Below are 18,207 nucleotides of genomic sequence, written 5' to 3'. Positions count from 1 at the left end.
AATACTAATAAATGAAAAACAAAATGTAATAATAAATAATTAACCCCTAACCTTAACTCCCTAACCCTGAAAAAATTTTTTTTTTTAATATATTGATATATATATATATATATATATATATATATATATATATATATATATATATATTTATTTATTTATTTATTTTTATTATTTTTTTTAATTATTAACAATAATAAAATAATAAACACCCAAACATTTTATAACTATTATAATAGAATAAATGTAAAATAAACAAATAAAAAGAACCATTAATAAAATTAATATATATTAATTAAACCTAACTTAAAAAAAAAAATATTATTACAGTATTATTATTAATAATAAAGTATTTTTTAAGGGTTAGGGAGTTCATTATTATATATTTATGATTATTTATAATTATTTGTGTATTTTATTTTACACTTATTAATAATTTTATTGGGGTTTTAATAATTTTATATTTGTTTTTAGAGTGTGAGAGTTCGGGGTTATTACATATTAATTTTATTTATTATAAATCATTTTTATTTGGGTGTTAAAAAATGTACAATAAATACATAAATAAGTAAAAAAAACAAATAGATATGTAATAATAAATAATTAACCCTTAACCTTAATATATATATATATATATATATATTTTTTTTTTTTTTTTTTTAATTATTAACAATGATAATAAAATAATAAACACCCAAACATTTTTATAATTATTATAATAGAATAATTATAAAATGTATTATAAATAAATGACCCAAGTACTGCCAGGTGGCAGCGCTAACCATTTAGCCACTTTTTTTTGTTAGGGTATTATTAATAATAATATTAATAATAATAATACTAATAAATGAAAAACAAAATGTAATAATAAATAATTAACCCCTAACCTTAACTCCCTAACCCTGAAAAAAATTTTTTTTTTAATATATTGATATATATATATATATATATATATATATATATATTTATTTATTTATTTTTATTATTTTTTTTAATTATTAACAATAATAAAATAATAAACACCCAAACATTTTATAACTATTATAATAGAATAAATGTAAAATAAACAAATAAAAATAACCATTAATAAAATTAATATATATTAATTAAACCTAACTTAAAAAAAATATTATTACAGTATTATTAATAATAAAGTATTTTTTAAGGGTTAGGGAGTTCATTATTATATATTTATGATTATTTATAATTATTTGTGTATTTTATTTTACACTTATTATTAATTTTATTGGGGTTTTAATAATTTTATATTTGTTTTTAGAGTGTGAGAGTTCGGGGTTATTACATATTAATTTTATTTATTATAAATCATTTTTATTTGGGTGTTTATTTTTATTTGGGTGTTAAAAAATGTACAATAAATACATAAATAAGTAAAAAAAACAAATAGATATGTAATAATAAATAATTAACCCTTAACCTTAATATATATATATATTTTTTTTTTTTTAATTATTAACAATGATAATAAAATAATAAACACCCAAACATTTTTATAATTATTATAATAGAATAATTATAAAATGTATTATAAATAAATGACCCAAGTACTGCCAGGTGGCAGCGCTAACCATTTAGCCACTTTTTTTTGTTAGGGTATTATTAATAATAATATTAATAATAATAATACTAATAAATGAAAAACAAAATGTAATAATAAATAATTAACCCCTAACCTTAACTCCCTAACCCTGAAAAAAATTTTTTTTTTAATATATTGATATATATATATATATATATATATATATATATATTTATTTATTTATTTTTATTATTTTTTTTAATTATTAACAATAATAAAATAATAAACACCCAAACATTTTATAACTATTATAATAGAATAAATGTAAAATAAACAAATAAAAATAACCATTAATAAAATTAATATATATTAATTAAACCTAACTTAAAAAAAATATTATTACAGTATTATTAATAATAAAGTATTTTTTAAGGGTTAGGGAGTTCATTATTATATATTTATGATTATTTATAATTATTTGTGTATTTTATTTTACACTTATTATTAATTTTATTGGGGTTTTAATAATTTTATATTTGTTTTTAGAGTGTGAGAGTTCGGGGTTATTACATATTAATTTTATTTATTATAAATCATTTTTATTTGGGTGTTTATTTTTATTTGGGTGTTAAAAAATGTACAATAAATACATAAATAAGTAAAAAAAACAAATAGATATGTAATAATAAATAATTAACCCTTAACCTTAATATATATATATATTTTTTTTTTTTTAATTATTAACAATGATAATAAAATAATAAACACCCAAACATTTTTATAATTATTATAATAGAATAATTATAAAATGTATTATAAATAAATGACCCAAGTACTGCCAGGTGGCAGCGCTAACCATTTAGCCACTTTTTTTTGTTAGGGTATTATTAATAATAATAATAATACTAATAAATGAAAAACAAAATGTAATAATAAATAATTAACCCCTAACCTTAACTCCCTAACCCTGAAAAAAATATTTTTTTAATATATTGATATATATATATATATATATATATATATTTATTTATTTTTATTTTTTTTTTAATTATTAACAATAATAAAATAATAAACACCCAAACATTTTATAACTATTATAATAGAATAAATGTAAAATAAACAAATAAAAAGAACCATTAATAAAATTAATATATATTAATTAAACCTTAACCACCTAACTTAAAAAAAATATATTATTACAGTATTATTATTAATAATAAAGTATTTTTTAAGGGTTAGGGAGTTCATTATTATATATTTATGATTTTTTATAATTATTTGTGTATTTTATTTTACACTTATTAATAATTTTATTGGGGTTTTAATAATTTTATGTTTGTTTTTAGAGTGTGAGAGTTCGGGGTTATTACATATTAATTTTATTTATTATAAATCATTTTTATTTGGGTGTTTATTATTTTATCATCAATCGCGGGGAGGACGGCGGGCCAGCGCCAGGTGACAACCGAGGCCGCGAATGGCAGCGCGGGTAGGGAACGCGTACGCCCTCTACCCAGAACTGCAAAATCATGTGTGTGTATATATATAGAGGTGATTTTGCGCAGCCCTGTCGCAGTATTTCTGCTATGTCGCGGCGTGGAAGCGGTTAATTTTATTATATTTAATTTTAATTTTTTTTTTTTTTTACTTATTTGCTATCAGAAGGGGTAGCGCTGGACAGGTGACAGGTACTCTTCAGACCCCAATGTCTCCCCCCTGCCCTTCGCACCGTCTAACCCGGCACAGGTCGGCTTGGCTGGAGGTGTCCCCTGGATGTACTGGGCAGGAAAGGGTGCACCTGGAACAGGAAGTGACATCACTTCCAGGTTGACTGCATGCCAGATCGTGGTATGGGTTTGCCTCCCCTAGCTGGTGGTTGCGTTCCCGGGCTCCGGTTAAGAGTGGGGAATCCCGGGAACCACGGGAGGAGGAGCCGCCGGCAGGACGGGGGGACTGTGCTGCCGGCTCTGTGAAAGCGATCAGCTTGTGATTAAAGGTTCACTCCTCGGACGATCGTATTACGTCCAAAGAGCAGAACTGGTTAGTAACATTCAGTACAAATATAGAAAGAACAAGAAGACCCCCCACCCCACCCCCGTTGGGAAGAGACCCTTCTGCTTCTTCCATCCCTCAGAAATGGGGGAATACACCAGGAAAAGATTGTTTTAAAAACTGCCCCACGCAGAGTTAGAAAAAAAAAAAAATGCCGAATCATCGATCTCCCTCATACGTTTCTCTACTGCAATGGTGGGCAGAAGAACCGCGAGGAGCATTGCAGGTTGTCCACGCAGTGCCGGTCAGTGGGGTCTACTGTGACCGCGTCAGTCAGTGGGGTCTACAGAGACCGCGCCGGTGGTGTCTCAGCACCAACCCACTCTGCTCCTAGTGGAGAAGAGCGGAGTTCCTCCACCCGCCAGAGTAGGATTGCTCCTAGTGGAGAAGAGCGGAGTTCCTCCACCCACCAGAGTAGGATTGCTCCTAGTGGAGAAGAGCGGAGTTCCTCCACCCACCAGAGTAGGCTTGCTCCTAGTGGAGAAGAGCGGAGTTCCTCCACCCACCAGAGTAGGATTGCTCCTAGTGGAGAAGAGCGGAGTTCCTCCACCCCCCAGAGTAGGATTGCTCCTAGTGGAGAAGAGCGGAGTTCCTCCACCCCCCAGAGTAGGACATTCGAGTGAAGACTCACCTAGACCAGCGTCTTCATCTCCGTCCTCCAGACCTTCCATGGACCACGGCTCTCCGCCACCTTCTAGTCGAGAGAGAATTTCCGGCTTCTGTATGTAGCACCCTGCGAGAGAAGGGCAGGAGAGGCTCAGGACAGGTCTGCCATTCGGCGAAAAAAACACGGGTTCACAGCAGCCGAACGTGGTGAGGAACATGTCCATCAAATGATCCCAAGATGGCCACCAAGTCCTCAGAGAAGAAACTACACAAATCTGAAATCCAGCAGAAGAAAACAAGAGGGCGCCTCTAAAGTGCAGAGACCTCGTTCCCCACTCAGCAGCGCCCTCTAGTATCCCTCCCAGGACTGGAGGTTAGATTTCAGTTTATGGAACCCATTCCTGCACCTTCACACCTCAGATCACCCCCCCCCCCCCGATTCCTGCACCTTCACACCTCAGATCCCCGATTCCTGCACCTTCACACCTCAGATCCCCGATTCCTGCACCTTCACACCTCAGATCCCCCCCCCCCCGATTCCTGCACCTTCACACCTCAGATCCCCCCCCGATTCCTGCACCTTCACACCTCAGATCCCCCCACAGATTCCTGCACCTTCACACCTCAGATCCCCCCCCCCCCCCCCGATTCCTGCACCTTCACACCTCAGATCCCCCCCCCCCCCCCGATTCCTGCACCTTCACACCTCAGATCCCCCCCCCCCGATTCCTGCACTTTCACACCTCAGATCTCCCCCCCCCCCCCGCCCCCCCCGATTCCTGCACCTTCACACCTCAGATCCCACCCCCCCAATTCCTGCACCTTCACACCTCAGATCCCACCCCCCCCCCCCCCCGATTCCTGACCCCTACACACCTCAGACGACCCCCCCCCCCCAATTCCTGCACCTTCACACCTCAGATTCCCCCCCCCCCATTCCTGCACCTTCACACCTCAGATCCCCCCCGCCCCCACCCCGATTCCTGCACCTTCACACCTCAGATTCCCCCCCCCATTCCTGCACCTTCACACCTCAGATCTCCCCCCCCGATTCCTGCACCTTCACACCTCAGATCCCACCCCCCCCCCCCCCGATTCCTGCACCTACACACCTCAGACCCCCCCCCCCCAATTCCTGCACCTTCACACCTCAGATTCCCCCCCCCCCCCCCCGATTCCTGCACCTTCACACCTCAGATCCCCCCCCGCCCCCCCCCCCCGATTCCTGCACCTTCACACCTCAGATTCCCCCCCCCATTCCTGCACCTTCACACCTCGGATCCCACCCCCCCCCCCCCCCCGATTCCTGCACCTTCACACCTCAGATTCCCCCCCCCATTCCTGCACCTTCACACCTCAGATCCCACCCCCCCGATTCCTGCACCTTCACACCTCAGATCCCACCCCCCCCGATTCCTGCACCTACACACCTCAGATCCCACCCCCCCGATTCCTGCACCTACACACCTCAGACCCCCCCCCCCCAAATTCCTGCACCTTCACACCTCAGATTCCCCCCCCCCCCCCCCCGATTCCTGCACCTTCACACCTCAGATCCCCCCCCCCCCCCCGATTCCTGCACCTTCACACCTCAGATTCCCCCCCCCCCCCATTCCTGCACCTTCACACCTCAGATCCCACCCCCCTGATTCCTGCACCTTCACACCTCAGATCCCACCCCCCCGATTCCTGCACCTTCACACCTCAGATCCCACCCCCCCCCCACCCCCCCGATTCCTGCACCTTCACACCTCAGATTCCCCCCCCCAATTCCTGCACCTTCACACCTCAGATCCCACCCCCCCGATTCCTGCACCTACACACCTCAGACCCCCCCCCCCCCCCCAATTCCTGCACCTTCACACCTCAGATTCCCCCCCCCCCCCCCGATTCCTGCACCTTCACACCTCAGATCCCCCCCCCCCCCCCCCCCGATTCCTGCACCTTCACACCTCAGATTCCCCCCCCCCCCCCATTCCTGCACCTTCACACCTCAGATCCCACCCCCCTGATTCCTGCACCTTCACACCTCAGATCCCACCCCCCCGATTCCTGCACCTTCACACCTCAGATCCCACCCCCCCAATTCCTGCACCTTCACACCTCAGATCCCACCCCCCCCCCCCCCCGATTCCTGACCCCTACACACCTCAGACGACCCCCCCCCCCCCAATTCCTGCACCTTCACACCTCAGATTCCCCCCCCCCCCATTCCTGCACCTTCACACCTCAGATCCCCCCCGCCCCCACCCCGATTCCTGCACCTTCACACCTCAGATTCCCCCCCCCCATTCCTGCACCTTCACACCTCAGATCTCCCCCCCCGATTCCTGCACCTTCACACCTCAGATCCCACCCCCCCAATTCCTGCACCTTCACACCTCAGATCCCACCCCCCCCCCCGATTCCTGCACCTACACACCTCAGACCCCCCCCCCCCCCCCCAATTCCTGCACCTTCACACCTCAGATTCCCCCCCCCCCCCCGATTCCTGCACCTTCACACCTCAGATCCCCCCCCGCCCCCCCCCCCGATTCCTGCACCTTCACACCTCAGATTTCCCCCCCCCATTCCTGCACCTTCACACCTCGGATCCCACCCCCCCCCCCCCCCCCCCCGATTCCTGCACCTTCACACCTCAGATTCCCCCCCCATTCCTGCACCTTCACACCTCAGATCCCACCCCCCCGATTCCTGCACCTTCACACCTCGGATCCCACCCCCCCGATTACTGCACCTACACACCTCAGATCCCACCCCCCCGATTCCTGCACCTTCACACCTCAGATCCCACCCCCCCGATTCCTGCACCTACACACCTCAGATCCCACCCCCCCGATTCCTGCACCTACACACCTCAGACCCCCCCCCCCCAAATTCCTGCACCTTCACACCTCAGATTCCCCCCCCCCCCCCCCCGATTCCTGCACCTTCACACCTCAGATCCCCCCCCCCCCCCCCCGATTCCTGCACCTTCACACCTCAGATTCCCCCCCCCCCCCCATTCCTGCACCTTCACACCTCAGATCCCACCCCCCTGATTCCTGCACCTTCACACCTCAGATCCCACCCCCCCGATTCCTGCACCTTCACACCTCAGATCCCACCCCCCCCCCACCCCCCCGATTCCTGCACCTTCACACCTCAGATTCCCCCCCCCCCCCCCAATTCCTGCACCTTCACACCTCAGATCCCACCCCCCCGATTCCTGCACCTACACACCTCAGACCCCCCCCCCCCCCAATTCCTGCACCTTCACACCTCAGATTCCCCCCCCCCCCCCCGATTCCTGCACCTTCACACCTCAGATCCCCCCCCCCCCCCCCGATTCCTGCACCTTCACACCTCAGATTCCCCCCCCCCCCCCATTCCTGCACCTTCACACCTCAGATCCCACCCCCCTGATTCCTGCACCTTCACACCTCAGATCCCACCCCCCCGATTCCTGCACCTTCACACCTCGGATCCCACCTCCCCCCCCCCCGATTCCTGCACCTTCACACCTCGGATCCCACCCCCCCCCCCCCCCCCCGATTCCTGCACCTTCACACCTCAGATTCCCCCCCCAATTCCTGCACCTTCACACCTCAGATTCCACCCCCCCCCCGATTCCTGCACCTACACACCTCAGACCCCCCCCCAATTCCTGCACCTTCACACCTCAGATCCCACCCCCCCCCCCAATTCCTGCACCTTCACACCTCGGATTCCCCCCCCCCCCCGATTCCTGCACCTTCACACCTCAGATCCCACCCCCCCCGATTCCTGCACCTACACACCTCAGACCCCCCCCCCCCCCCCAATTCCTGCACCTTCACACCTCAGATTCCCCCCCCCCCCCCCCCAATTCCTGCACCTTCACACCTCAGATCCCCCCCCCCCCCCGATTCCTGCACCTTCACACCTCAGATCCCACCCCCCCCCCGATTCCTGCACCTTCACACCTCGGATTCCCACCCCACCCCCCCACCCCCCCGATTCCTGCACCTTCACACCTCAGATCCCCCCCCCCCCCCGATTCCTGCACCTTCACACCTCAGATCCCACCCCCCTGATTCCTGCACCTTCACACATCAGATCCCACCCCCCCCGATTCCTGCACCTTCACACCTCGGATCCCCCCCCCCCGATTCCTGCACCTTCACACCTCAGATCCCACCCCCTCGATTCCTGCACCTTCACACCTCAGACCCCCCCCCCCCCCCCCAATTCCTGCACCTTCACGCCTCAGATCCCACCCCCCCGATTCCTGCACCTTCACGCCTCAGATCCCCCCCCCCCCCCCCCAATTCCTGCACCTTCACACCTCAGATCCCCCCCCCCCACAGATTCCTGCACCTTCACACCTCAGATCTCCCCCCCCCCCCCCCCCGATTCCTGCACTTTCACACCTCAGATCTCCCCCCCCCGCTCCCCCCCCGATTCCTGCACTTTCACACCTCAGATCTCCCCCCCCCCCGCCCCCCCGATTCCTGCACCTTCACACCTCAGATCCCACCCCCCCAATTCCTGCACCTTCACACCTCAGATCCCACCCCCCCCCCCCCCCCCCGATTCCTGCACCTACACACCTCAGACCCCCCCCCCCAATTCCTGCACCTTCACACCTCAGATTCCCCCCCCCCCCCCCCCCGATTCCTGCACCTTCACACCTCAGATCCCCCCCCGCCCCCCCCCCCCGATTCCTGCACCTTCACACCTCAGATTCCCCCCCCATTCCTGCACCTTCACACCTCAGATCCCACCCCCCCGATTCCTGCACCTTCACACCTCGGATCCCAACGACCCCCCCCCCCCCCCGATTCCTGCACCTTCACACCTCAGATCCCCCCCCCCCCCCCCCCGATTCCTGCACCTTCACACCTCAGATTCCCCCCCCCCCCCATTCCTGCACCTTCACACCTCAGATCCCACCCCCCTGATTCCTGCACCTTCACACCTCAGATCCCACCCCCCCGATTCCTGCACCTTCACACCTCGGATCCCACCCCCCCCCCCGATTCCTGCACCTTCACACCTCGGATCCCACCCCCCCCCCCCCCCCCCGATTCCTGCACCTTCACACCTCAGATTCCCCCCCCAATTCCTGCACCTTCACACCTCAGATTCCCACCCCCCCCCGATTCCTGCACCTACACACCTCAGACCCCCCCCCAATTCCTGCACCTTCACACCTCAGATCCCACCCCCCCCCCCCAATTCCTGCACCTTCACACCTCGGATTCCCCCCCCCCCCCCGATTCCTGCACCTTCACACCTCAGATCCCACCCCCCCCCGATTCCTGCACCTACACACCTCAGACCCCCCCCCCCCCCCAATTCCTGCACCTTCACACCTCAGATTCCCCCCCCCCCCCCCCCGATTCCTGCACCTTCACACCTCAGATCCCCCCCCCCCCCCCCGATTCCTGCACCTTCACACCTCAGATCCCACCCCCCCCCGATTCCTGCACCTTCACACCTCGGATTCCCACCCCACCCCCCCACCCCCCCGATTCCTGCACCTTCACACCTCAGATCCCCCCCCCCCCCCCCGATTCCTGCACCTTCACACCTCAGATCCCACCCCCCTGATTCCTGCACCTTCACACATCAGATCCCACCCCCCCCGATTCCTGCACCTTCACACCTCGGATCCCCCCCCCCGATTCCTGCACCTTCACACCTCAGACCCCCCCCCCCCCCCCCAATTCCTGCACCTTCACGCCTCAGATCCCACCCCCCCGATTCCTGCACCTTCACGCCTCAGATCCCCCCCCCCCCCCCCCAATTCCTGCACCTTCACACCTCAGATCCCCCCCCCCCACAGATTCCTGCACCTTCACACCTCAGATCTCCCCCCCCCCCCCCCCGATTCCTGCATTTTCACACCTCAGATCTCCCCCCCCCGCTCCCCCCCCGATTCCTGCACTTTCACACCTCAGATCTCCCCCCCGCCCCCCCGATTCCTGCACCTTCACACCTCAGATCCCACCCCCCCCCCCCCCCCCGATTCCTGCACCTACACACCTCAGACCCCCCCCCCCCCCCAATTCCTGCACCTTCACACCTCAGATTCCCCCCCCCCCCCCCCGATTCCTGCACCTTCACACCTCAGATCCCCCCCCGCCCCCCCCCCCGATTCCTGCACCTTCACACCTCAGATTCCCCCCCCATTCCTGCACCTTCACACCTCAGATCCCACCCCCCCGATTCCTGCACCTTCACACCTCGGATCCCACCGACCCCCCCCCCCCCCCGATTCCTGCACCTTCACACCTCAGATCCCCCCCCGCCCCCCCCCCCCCCCGATTCCTGCACCTTCACACCTCAGATTCCCCCCCCATTCCTGCACCTTCACACCTCAGATCCCACCCCCCTGATTCCTGCACCTTCTCACCTCAGATCCCACCCCCCCGATTCCTGCACCTTCACACCTCGGATCCCACCCCCCCCCCCCCGATTCCTGCACCTTCACACCTCAGATTACCCCCCCATTCCTGCACCTTCACACCTCAGATCCCACCCCCCCGATTCCTGCACCTACACACCTCAGACCCCCCCCCCCCCCAATTCCTGCACCTTCACACCTCAGATTCCCCCCCCCCCCGATTCCTGCACCTTCACACCTCAGATCCCCCCCCCCCCGATTCCTGCACCTTCACACCTCAGATTCCCCCCCCCCCCCATTCCTGCACCTTCACACCTCAGATCCCCCCCCCCCCCGATTCCTGCACCTTCACACCTCAGATCCCACCCCCCCGATTCCTGCACCTTCACACCTCAGATCCCACCCCCCCAATTCCTGCACCTTCACACCTCAGATCTCCCCCCCCCCGCCCCCCCCCCCCCCGATTCCTGCACCTTCACACCTCAGATTCCTCCCCCCCCCCCAATTCCTGCACCTTCACACCTCAGATCCCACCCCCCCCCGATTCCTGCACCTACACACCTCAGACCCCCCCCCCCCCAATTCCTGCACCTTCACACCTCAGATCCCACCCCCCCGATTCCTGCACCTTCACACCTCAGATCCCACCCCCCCCCCCCGATTCCTGCACCTTCACACCTCAGATCCCCCCCCCCCCCCCCGATTCCTGCACTTTCACACCTCAGATCCCACCCCCCCCCGATTCCTGCACCTTCACACCTCAGATTCCCCCCCCCCCCCCAATTCCTGCACCTTCACACCTCAGATTCCCCCCCCCCCCCAATTCCTGCACCTTCACACCTCAGATTTCCCCCCCCCCCCCCAATTCCTGCACCTTCACACCTCAGATTCCCCCCCCCCCCCCCCCGATTCCTGCACCTTCACACCTCAGATCCCACCCCCCCGATTCCTGCACCTACACACCTCAGACCCCCCCCCCCCCAATTCCTGCACCTTCACACCTCATATTCCCCCCCCCCCCCCCCCCCGATTCCTGCACCTTCACACCTCAGATCCCCCCCCCCCCCCCCCGATTCCTGCACCTTCACACCTCAGATCCCACCCCCCGATTCCTGCACCTTCACACCTCAGATCCCACCCCCCCCCCCCCATTCCTGCACCTACACACCTCAGACCCCCCCCCCCCCCCCGATTCCTGCACCTTCACACCTCAGATTCCCCCCCCCCGATTCCTGCACCTTCACACCTCAGATCCCACCCCCCCCCCCCCGATTCCTGCACCTTCACACCTCAGATCCCCCCCCCCCCCCCCCGATTCCTGCACCTTCACACCTCAGATCCCCCCCCCCCCATTCCTGCACCTTCACACCTCAGATCCCACCCCCCCAATTCCTGCACCTTCACACCTCAGATCTCCCCCCCCCCGCCCCCCCCCCGATTCCTGCACCTTCACACCTCAGATTCCCCCCCCCCCCCCGATTCCTGCACCTTCACACCTCAGATTCCCCCCCCCCCGATTCCTGCACCTTCACACCTCAGATCCCACCCCCCCGATTCCTGCACCTTCACACCTCAGACCCCCCCCCCCCCCCCGATTCCTGCACCTTCACACCTCAGATCCCCCCCCCCCCCCCCCCGATTCCTGCACCTTCACACCTCAGATCCCCCCCCCCCCATTCCTGCACCTTCACACCTCAGATCCCACCCCCCGATTCCTGCACCTTCACACCTCAGATCCCACCCCCCCAATTCCTGCACCTTCACACCTCAGATCTCCCCCCCCCCCGCCCCCCCCCGATTCCTGCACCTTCACACCTCAGATTCCCCCCCCCCCCCGATTCCTGCACCTTCACACCTCAGATCCCACCCCCCGATTCCTGCACCTTCACACCTCAGATCCCACCCCCCCGATTCCTGCACCTTCACACCTCAGATTCCCCCCCCCCCCCCCCCCAATTCCTGCACCTTCACACCTCAGATTCCCCCCCCCCCCCAATTCCTGCACCTTCACACCTCAGATTTCCCCCCCCCCCCCCCAATTCCTGCACCTTCACACCTCAGATTCCCCCCCCCCCCCCCCGATTCCTGCACCTTCACACCTCAGATCCCACCCCCCCGATTCCTGCACCTACACCTCAGACCCCCCCCAATTCCTGCACCTTCACACCTCGGATTCCCACCCCCCCCCCCCGATTCCTGCACCTTCACACCTCAGATCCCACCCCCCCCGATTCCTGCACCTACACACCTCAGACCCCCCCCCCCCCCCCAATTCCTGCACCTTCACACCTCTTATTCCCCCCCCCCCCCCCCCGATTCCTGCACCTTCACACCTCAGATCCCCCCCCCCCCGATTCCTGCACCTTCACACCTCAGATCCCACCCCCCCGATTCCTGCACCTTCACACCTCAGATCCCACCCCCCCCCCCCCCATTCCTGCACCTACACACCTCAGACCCCCCCGATTCCTGCACCTTCACACCTCAGATTCCCCCTCCCCGATTCCTGCAACTTCACACCTCAGATCCCACCCCCCCGATTCCTGCACCTTCACACCTCAGACCCCCCCCCCCCCCCCGATTCCTGCACCTTCACACCTCAGATCCCCCCCCCCCCCCCCCCGATTCCTGCACCTTCACACCTCAGATCCCCCCCCCCCCCATTCCTGCACCTTCACACCTCAGATCCCACCCCCCGATTCCTGCACCTTCACACCTCAGATCCCACCCCCCCAATTCCTGCACCTTCACACCTCAGATCTCCCCCCCCCCCCGCCCCCCCCCCCCGATTCCTGCACCTTCACACCTCAGATCCCACCCCCCCAATTCCTGCACCTTCACACCTCAGATCCCACCCCCCCGATTCCTGCACCTTCACACCTCAGATCTCCCCCCCCCCCCCCCCGAGTCCTGCACCTTCACACCTCAGTTCCAACCCCCCCGATTCCTGCACCTACACACCTCAGACCCCCCCCCCCCCCCAATTCCTGCACCTTCACACCTCAGATTCCCCCCCCCCCGATTCCTGCACCTTCACACCTCAGACCCCCCCCCCCCCCAATTCCTGCACCTTCACACCTCAGATTCCCCCGCCCCGATTCCTGCACCTTCACACCTCAGATCCCCCCCCCCCCCATTCCTGCACCTTCACACCTCAGATCCCAACCCCCCCGATTCCTGCACCTTCACACCTCAGATCTCCCCCCCCCGCCCCCCCCCCCGATTCCTGCACCTTCACACCTCAGATCCCACCCCCCCGATTCCTGCACCTACACACCTCAGACCCCCCCCAATTCCTGCACCTTCACACCTCAGATTCCCCCCCCCCCGATTCCTGCATCTTCACACCTCAGACCCCCCCCCCCCCCCAATTCCTGCACCTTCACACCTCAGATTCCCCCCCCCCCCCCCCGATTCCTGCACCTTCACACCTCAGATCCCCCCCCCCTCCCGATTCCTGCACCTTCACACCTCAGATCCCCCCCCCCCCCATTCCTGCACCTTCACACCTCAGATCCCACCCCCCGATTCCTGCACCTTCACACCTCAGATCCCACCCCCCCGATTCCTGCACCTTCACACCTCAGATCTCCCCCCCCCCCCCCCCCCCCCCCCGCCCCCCCCCCCGATTCCTGCACCTTCACACCTCAGATCTCCCCCCCCGCCCGATTCCTGCACCTTCACACCTCAGATCCCACCCCCCCGATTCCTGCACCTTCACACCTCAGATCTCCCCCCCCCCCCCGATTCCTGCACCTTCACACCTCAGATCCCACCCCCCCGATTCCTGCACCTTCACACCTCAGATCCCACCCCCCCGATTCCTGCACCTTCACACCTCAGATCTCCCCCCCCCGCCCCCCCCCCCGATTCCTGCACCTTCACACCTCAGATCCCACCCCCCCGATTCCTGCACCTTCACACCTCAGATCCCACCCCCCCGATTCCTGCACCTTCACACCTCAGATCTCCCCCCCCCCTCCCCGATTCCTGCACCTTCACACCTCAGATCTCCCCCCCCCCCCCCCGATTCCTGCACCTACACACCTCACACCCCCCCCCCCCAATTCCTGCACCTTCACACCTCAGATCCCCCCCCCCCCCCATTCCTGCACCTTCACACCTCAGATCCCACCCCCCCGATTCCTGCACCTTCACACCTCGGATCCCACCCCCCCGAATCCTGCACCTACACACCTCAGACCCCCCCCCCCAATTCCTGCACCTTCACACCTCAGATTCCCCCCCCCCCCCCCCCGATTCCTGCACCTTCACACCTCAGATCCCACCCCCCCGATTCCTGCACCTTCACACCTCAGATCCCACCCCCCCCCCCCCGATTCCTGCACCTTCACACCTCAGATTCCCCCCCCCCCCCCCCCCCCCGATTCCTGCACCTTCACACCTCAGATCCCACCCACCCCCCCCCCCCCCGATTCCTGCACCTTCACACCTCAGATCCCCCCCCCCCCCATTCCTGCACCTTCACACCTCAGATCCCCCCCCCCCCCGATTCCTGCACCTTCACACTTCAGATCCCCCCCATTCCTGAACCATCACACCCCCGATTCTGGCACCTTCACACCTCAGATCCCCCCCCCCCCCCCGATTCCTGCACCTTCACACCTCAGATTCCCCCCCCCCCCCCCCCCCCGATTCCTGCACCTTCACACCTCAGATCCCACCCCCCCGATTCCTGCACCTTCACACCCCAGATCCCTCCCCCGATTCCTGCACCTTCACACCCCAGATCCCCCCCCCCATTCCTGCACCTTCACACCTCAGATCCCACCCCCCCGAATCCTGCACCTTCACATAGCAGCTGCCAATTGGAAAAATACGTCTCGGGACTCCTCCCCGCCAACTGCCACTTCCTGGCCTGTTGTTCTCATTGGACAAGGGAAGGACAGCCGGCAGTTCTAAAGTCAACCAGCTTCATAGGAAGTACACTGGGGGAGGGGGGCCTTCCTAGAGGCAGACCACTCCCACAGCGCTGTGGGCGGAGCTCCTTACCTGTGGACAGTATACATTGGTAGTTGTCCCTCATGACGCTGCAATACAGATCCCGCTGGGAGGAGCTAAGAGTCATCCATTCACTGCGCGAGAAATACACCGCCACCTCATCAAATGTCGGGGTACCCTGCAGGGGGGAGAAAGAGGACCCGTCACCACAGAGCCGCAAAGGGGACCCCTCCCCCCACCAGGGACGCAAAGGGGACCCCTCCCCCCACCAGGGACGCAAAGGGGACCCCTCACAGAGCCGCAAAGGGGACCCCTCCCCCCACCAGGGACGCAAAGGGAACCCCTCCCCCCACCAGGGCCGCAAAGGGGACCCCTCACAGAGCCGCAAAGGGGACCCCTCACCCACCAGGGCCGCAAAGGGGACCCCTCCCCCCACCAGGGACGCAAAGGGGGACCCCTCACAGAGCCGCAAAGGGGACCCCTCCCCCCACCAGGGACGCAAAGGGAACCCCTCCCCCCACCAGGGACGCAAAGGGGACCCCTCACAGAGCCGCAAAGGGGACCCCTCACCCACCAGGGCCGCAAAGGGGACCCCTCACAGAGCCGCAAAGGGGACCCCTCACCCACCAGGGACGCAAAGGGAACCCCTCCCCCCACCAGGGCCGCAAAGGGGACCCCTCACAGAGCCGCAAAGGGGACCCCTCCCCCCACCAGGGCCGCAAAGGGGACCCCTCCCCCCACCAGGGCCGCAAAAGGGACCCCTCCCCCACAAGGGATGCAAAGGGGACCCCTCACAGATTATTGTAGGATGTCTCACCTCCGACACCCCGATAGTCTCCCCTCCCCCCGGGTCTCTCACCCCCCCGTTCCTCTCCTCTCCGCCGGCCATTCTGCAGTCTGAGAAACCCCGCCCCCTCCCGGCATGCACCTCACCGCCATCCAATCAACGTCTTCCGACATGGGCGGAGCGCTGACGAGATCCGCCCCCTACGCTGGAATAGTCACGTGTCACAAGAGTCCGACAGAAGCTGCGGAGGAGGCGGCCGGGGAGAGACAACGGAAACCCCGCCCATACCGGGCCCGACCGAGGAGACGGGTCACCATGGAGACGGGGGGCGGACCCACTACTGACTGACCACTCCCACCATGTCATCTCCATCCTCACCCTGACCCATCCTCCATGTCATCTCCATCCTCACCCCAACCCATCCTCCGTGTCATCTCCATCCTCACCCCGACACATCCTCCGTGTCATCTTCATCCTCACCCCGACACATCCTCCGTGTCATCTCCATCCTCACCCCGACACATCCTCCGGCCACCAATGGCAGCTTTTGGCAGATAGGTCTGTGCTCCTCAGGGGCGGTGTTTCAACATCTCTATCACCCAATAGCAGCATGACGTGTGAGTTCAAACTCTGGGGGCGGGGCTACTGCACCTGTGCCGGAGGAGTGATCTGATTGGTGGAGAATCTTCCATGAACGTAGGGATCTGTACACGGGAAGGACGCACAGCGCGGGGGACAACCAATGAGCCGCCATGTTGGAAACCTCCCCCCCCCCCCCCCCCCGACACACTGGAATGGGGTGCACAGACCTCCCCCCCCCCGACACACTGGAATGGGGTGCACAGACCTCCCACCCCCCGACACACTGGAATGGGGTGCACAGACCTCCCCCCCCCGACACACTGGAATGGGGTGCACAGACCCCCCCCCCCCCCCCCCAACACACTGGAATGGGGTGCACAGACCTCCAAACCCCCCCCCCCACACACTGGAATGGGGTGCACAGACCTCCCCCCCCCCCGACACACTGGAATGGGGTGCACAGACCTCCCCCCCCGACACACTGGAATGGGGTGCACAGACCTCCCCCCCCCCCGACACACTGGAATGGGGTGCACAGACCTCCCCCCCCCCCCCGACACACTGGAATGGGGTGCACAGACCTCCCCGACACACTGGAATGGGGTGCACAGACCTCCCCCGACACACTGGAATGGGGTGCACAGACCTCCCCGACACACTGGAATGGGGTGCACAGACCTCCCCCCCCCCCCCCGACACACTGGAATGGGGTGCACAGACCTCCCCCCCCCGACACACTGGAATGGGGTGCACAGACCTCCCCGACACACTGGAATGGGGTGCACAGACCTCCCCCCGACACACTGGAATGGGGTGCACAGACCTCCCCCCCCCCGACACACTGGAATGGGGTGCACAGACCTCCCCCCCCCGACACACTGGAATGGGGTGCACAGACCTCCCCCCCCCCCGACACACTGGAATGGGGTGCACAGACCTCCCCCCCAATGGGCACAGCTCCGACCTCGGTGTTGAGGCCTCAGACCCTCCAGCTGGGCCACACCCCGGTCCTGGAGGCTACAACGAGCCACAAGTTGGCCACCCAAGAACAATGCTCAGGATTGGCTGCGGTGGGGAACCCGAACGGTCCACACTGACCACACCCCAGATATAGGACCAGGCATTACCCAGAAGCCCTTTCTCTACAGATTCCTCCCCATTGGGGTCTGATGGGTTCTCAGAGTCTTCCTTTCATGACTGGAGCCGTCTAATCACTTCAGACTGTCTACTTCCCAAAATGGGGTCATTTGGGGGGATTCGTACCGTCCTGACATTTGGGGGGATTCGTACCGTTCCGACATTTGGGGGGGA

General features: G+C 55.9%; 1 protein-coding gene across 1 annotated transcript in view; it reads right to left on the bottom strand.

The window, feature by feature from the left end:
- LOC149428704 (uncharacterized) overlaps positions 1-15,729 on the bottom strand; it is a 33,606-nt gene extending 17,877 nt beyond the window's left edge. Inside the window, exons 1-2 of the mRNA XM_089667098.1 lie at positions 15,579-15,729; positions 4,221-4,322 (exon numbers count right to left, since the gene is read on the bottom strand). Of these exons, the coding sequence (XP_089523224.1) occupies positions 4,221-4,322; positions 15,579-15,654 (178 nt within the window). The 5' untranslated portion in view covers positions 15,655-15,729. The remainder of the gene's footprint in view (positions 1-4,220; positions 4,323-15,578) is intronic.
- Positions 15,730-18,207: the final 2,478 nt, after the last annotated feature.

This window comes from Staurois parvus, unplaced genomic scaffold (genome assembly GCF_062004578.1).
Source record: "Staurois parvus isolate SC_StPar_1 unplaced genomic scaffold, SC_StPar_1.0 ptg003022l, whole genome shotgun sequence".
Lineage (NCBI taxonomy): Eukaryota > Metazoa > Chordata > Amphibia > Anura > Ranidae > Staurois > Staurois parvus.
This window is presented reverse-complemented; position numbering and strand designations above follow the sequence as displayed.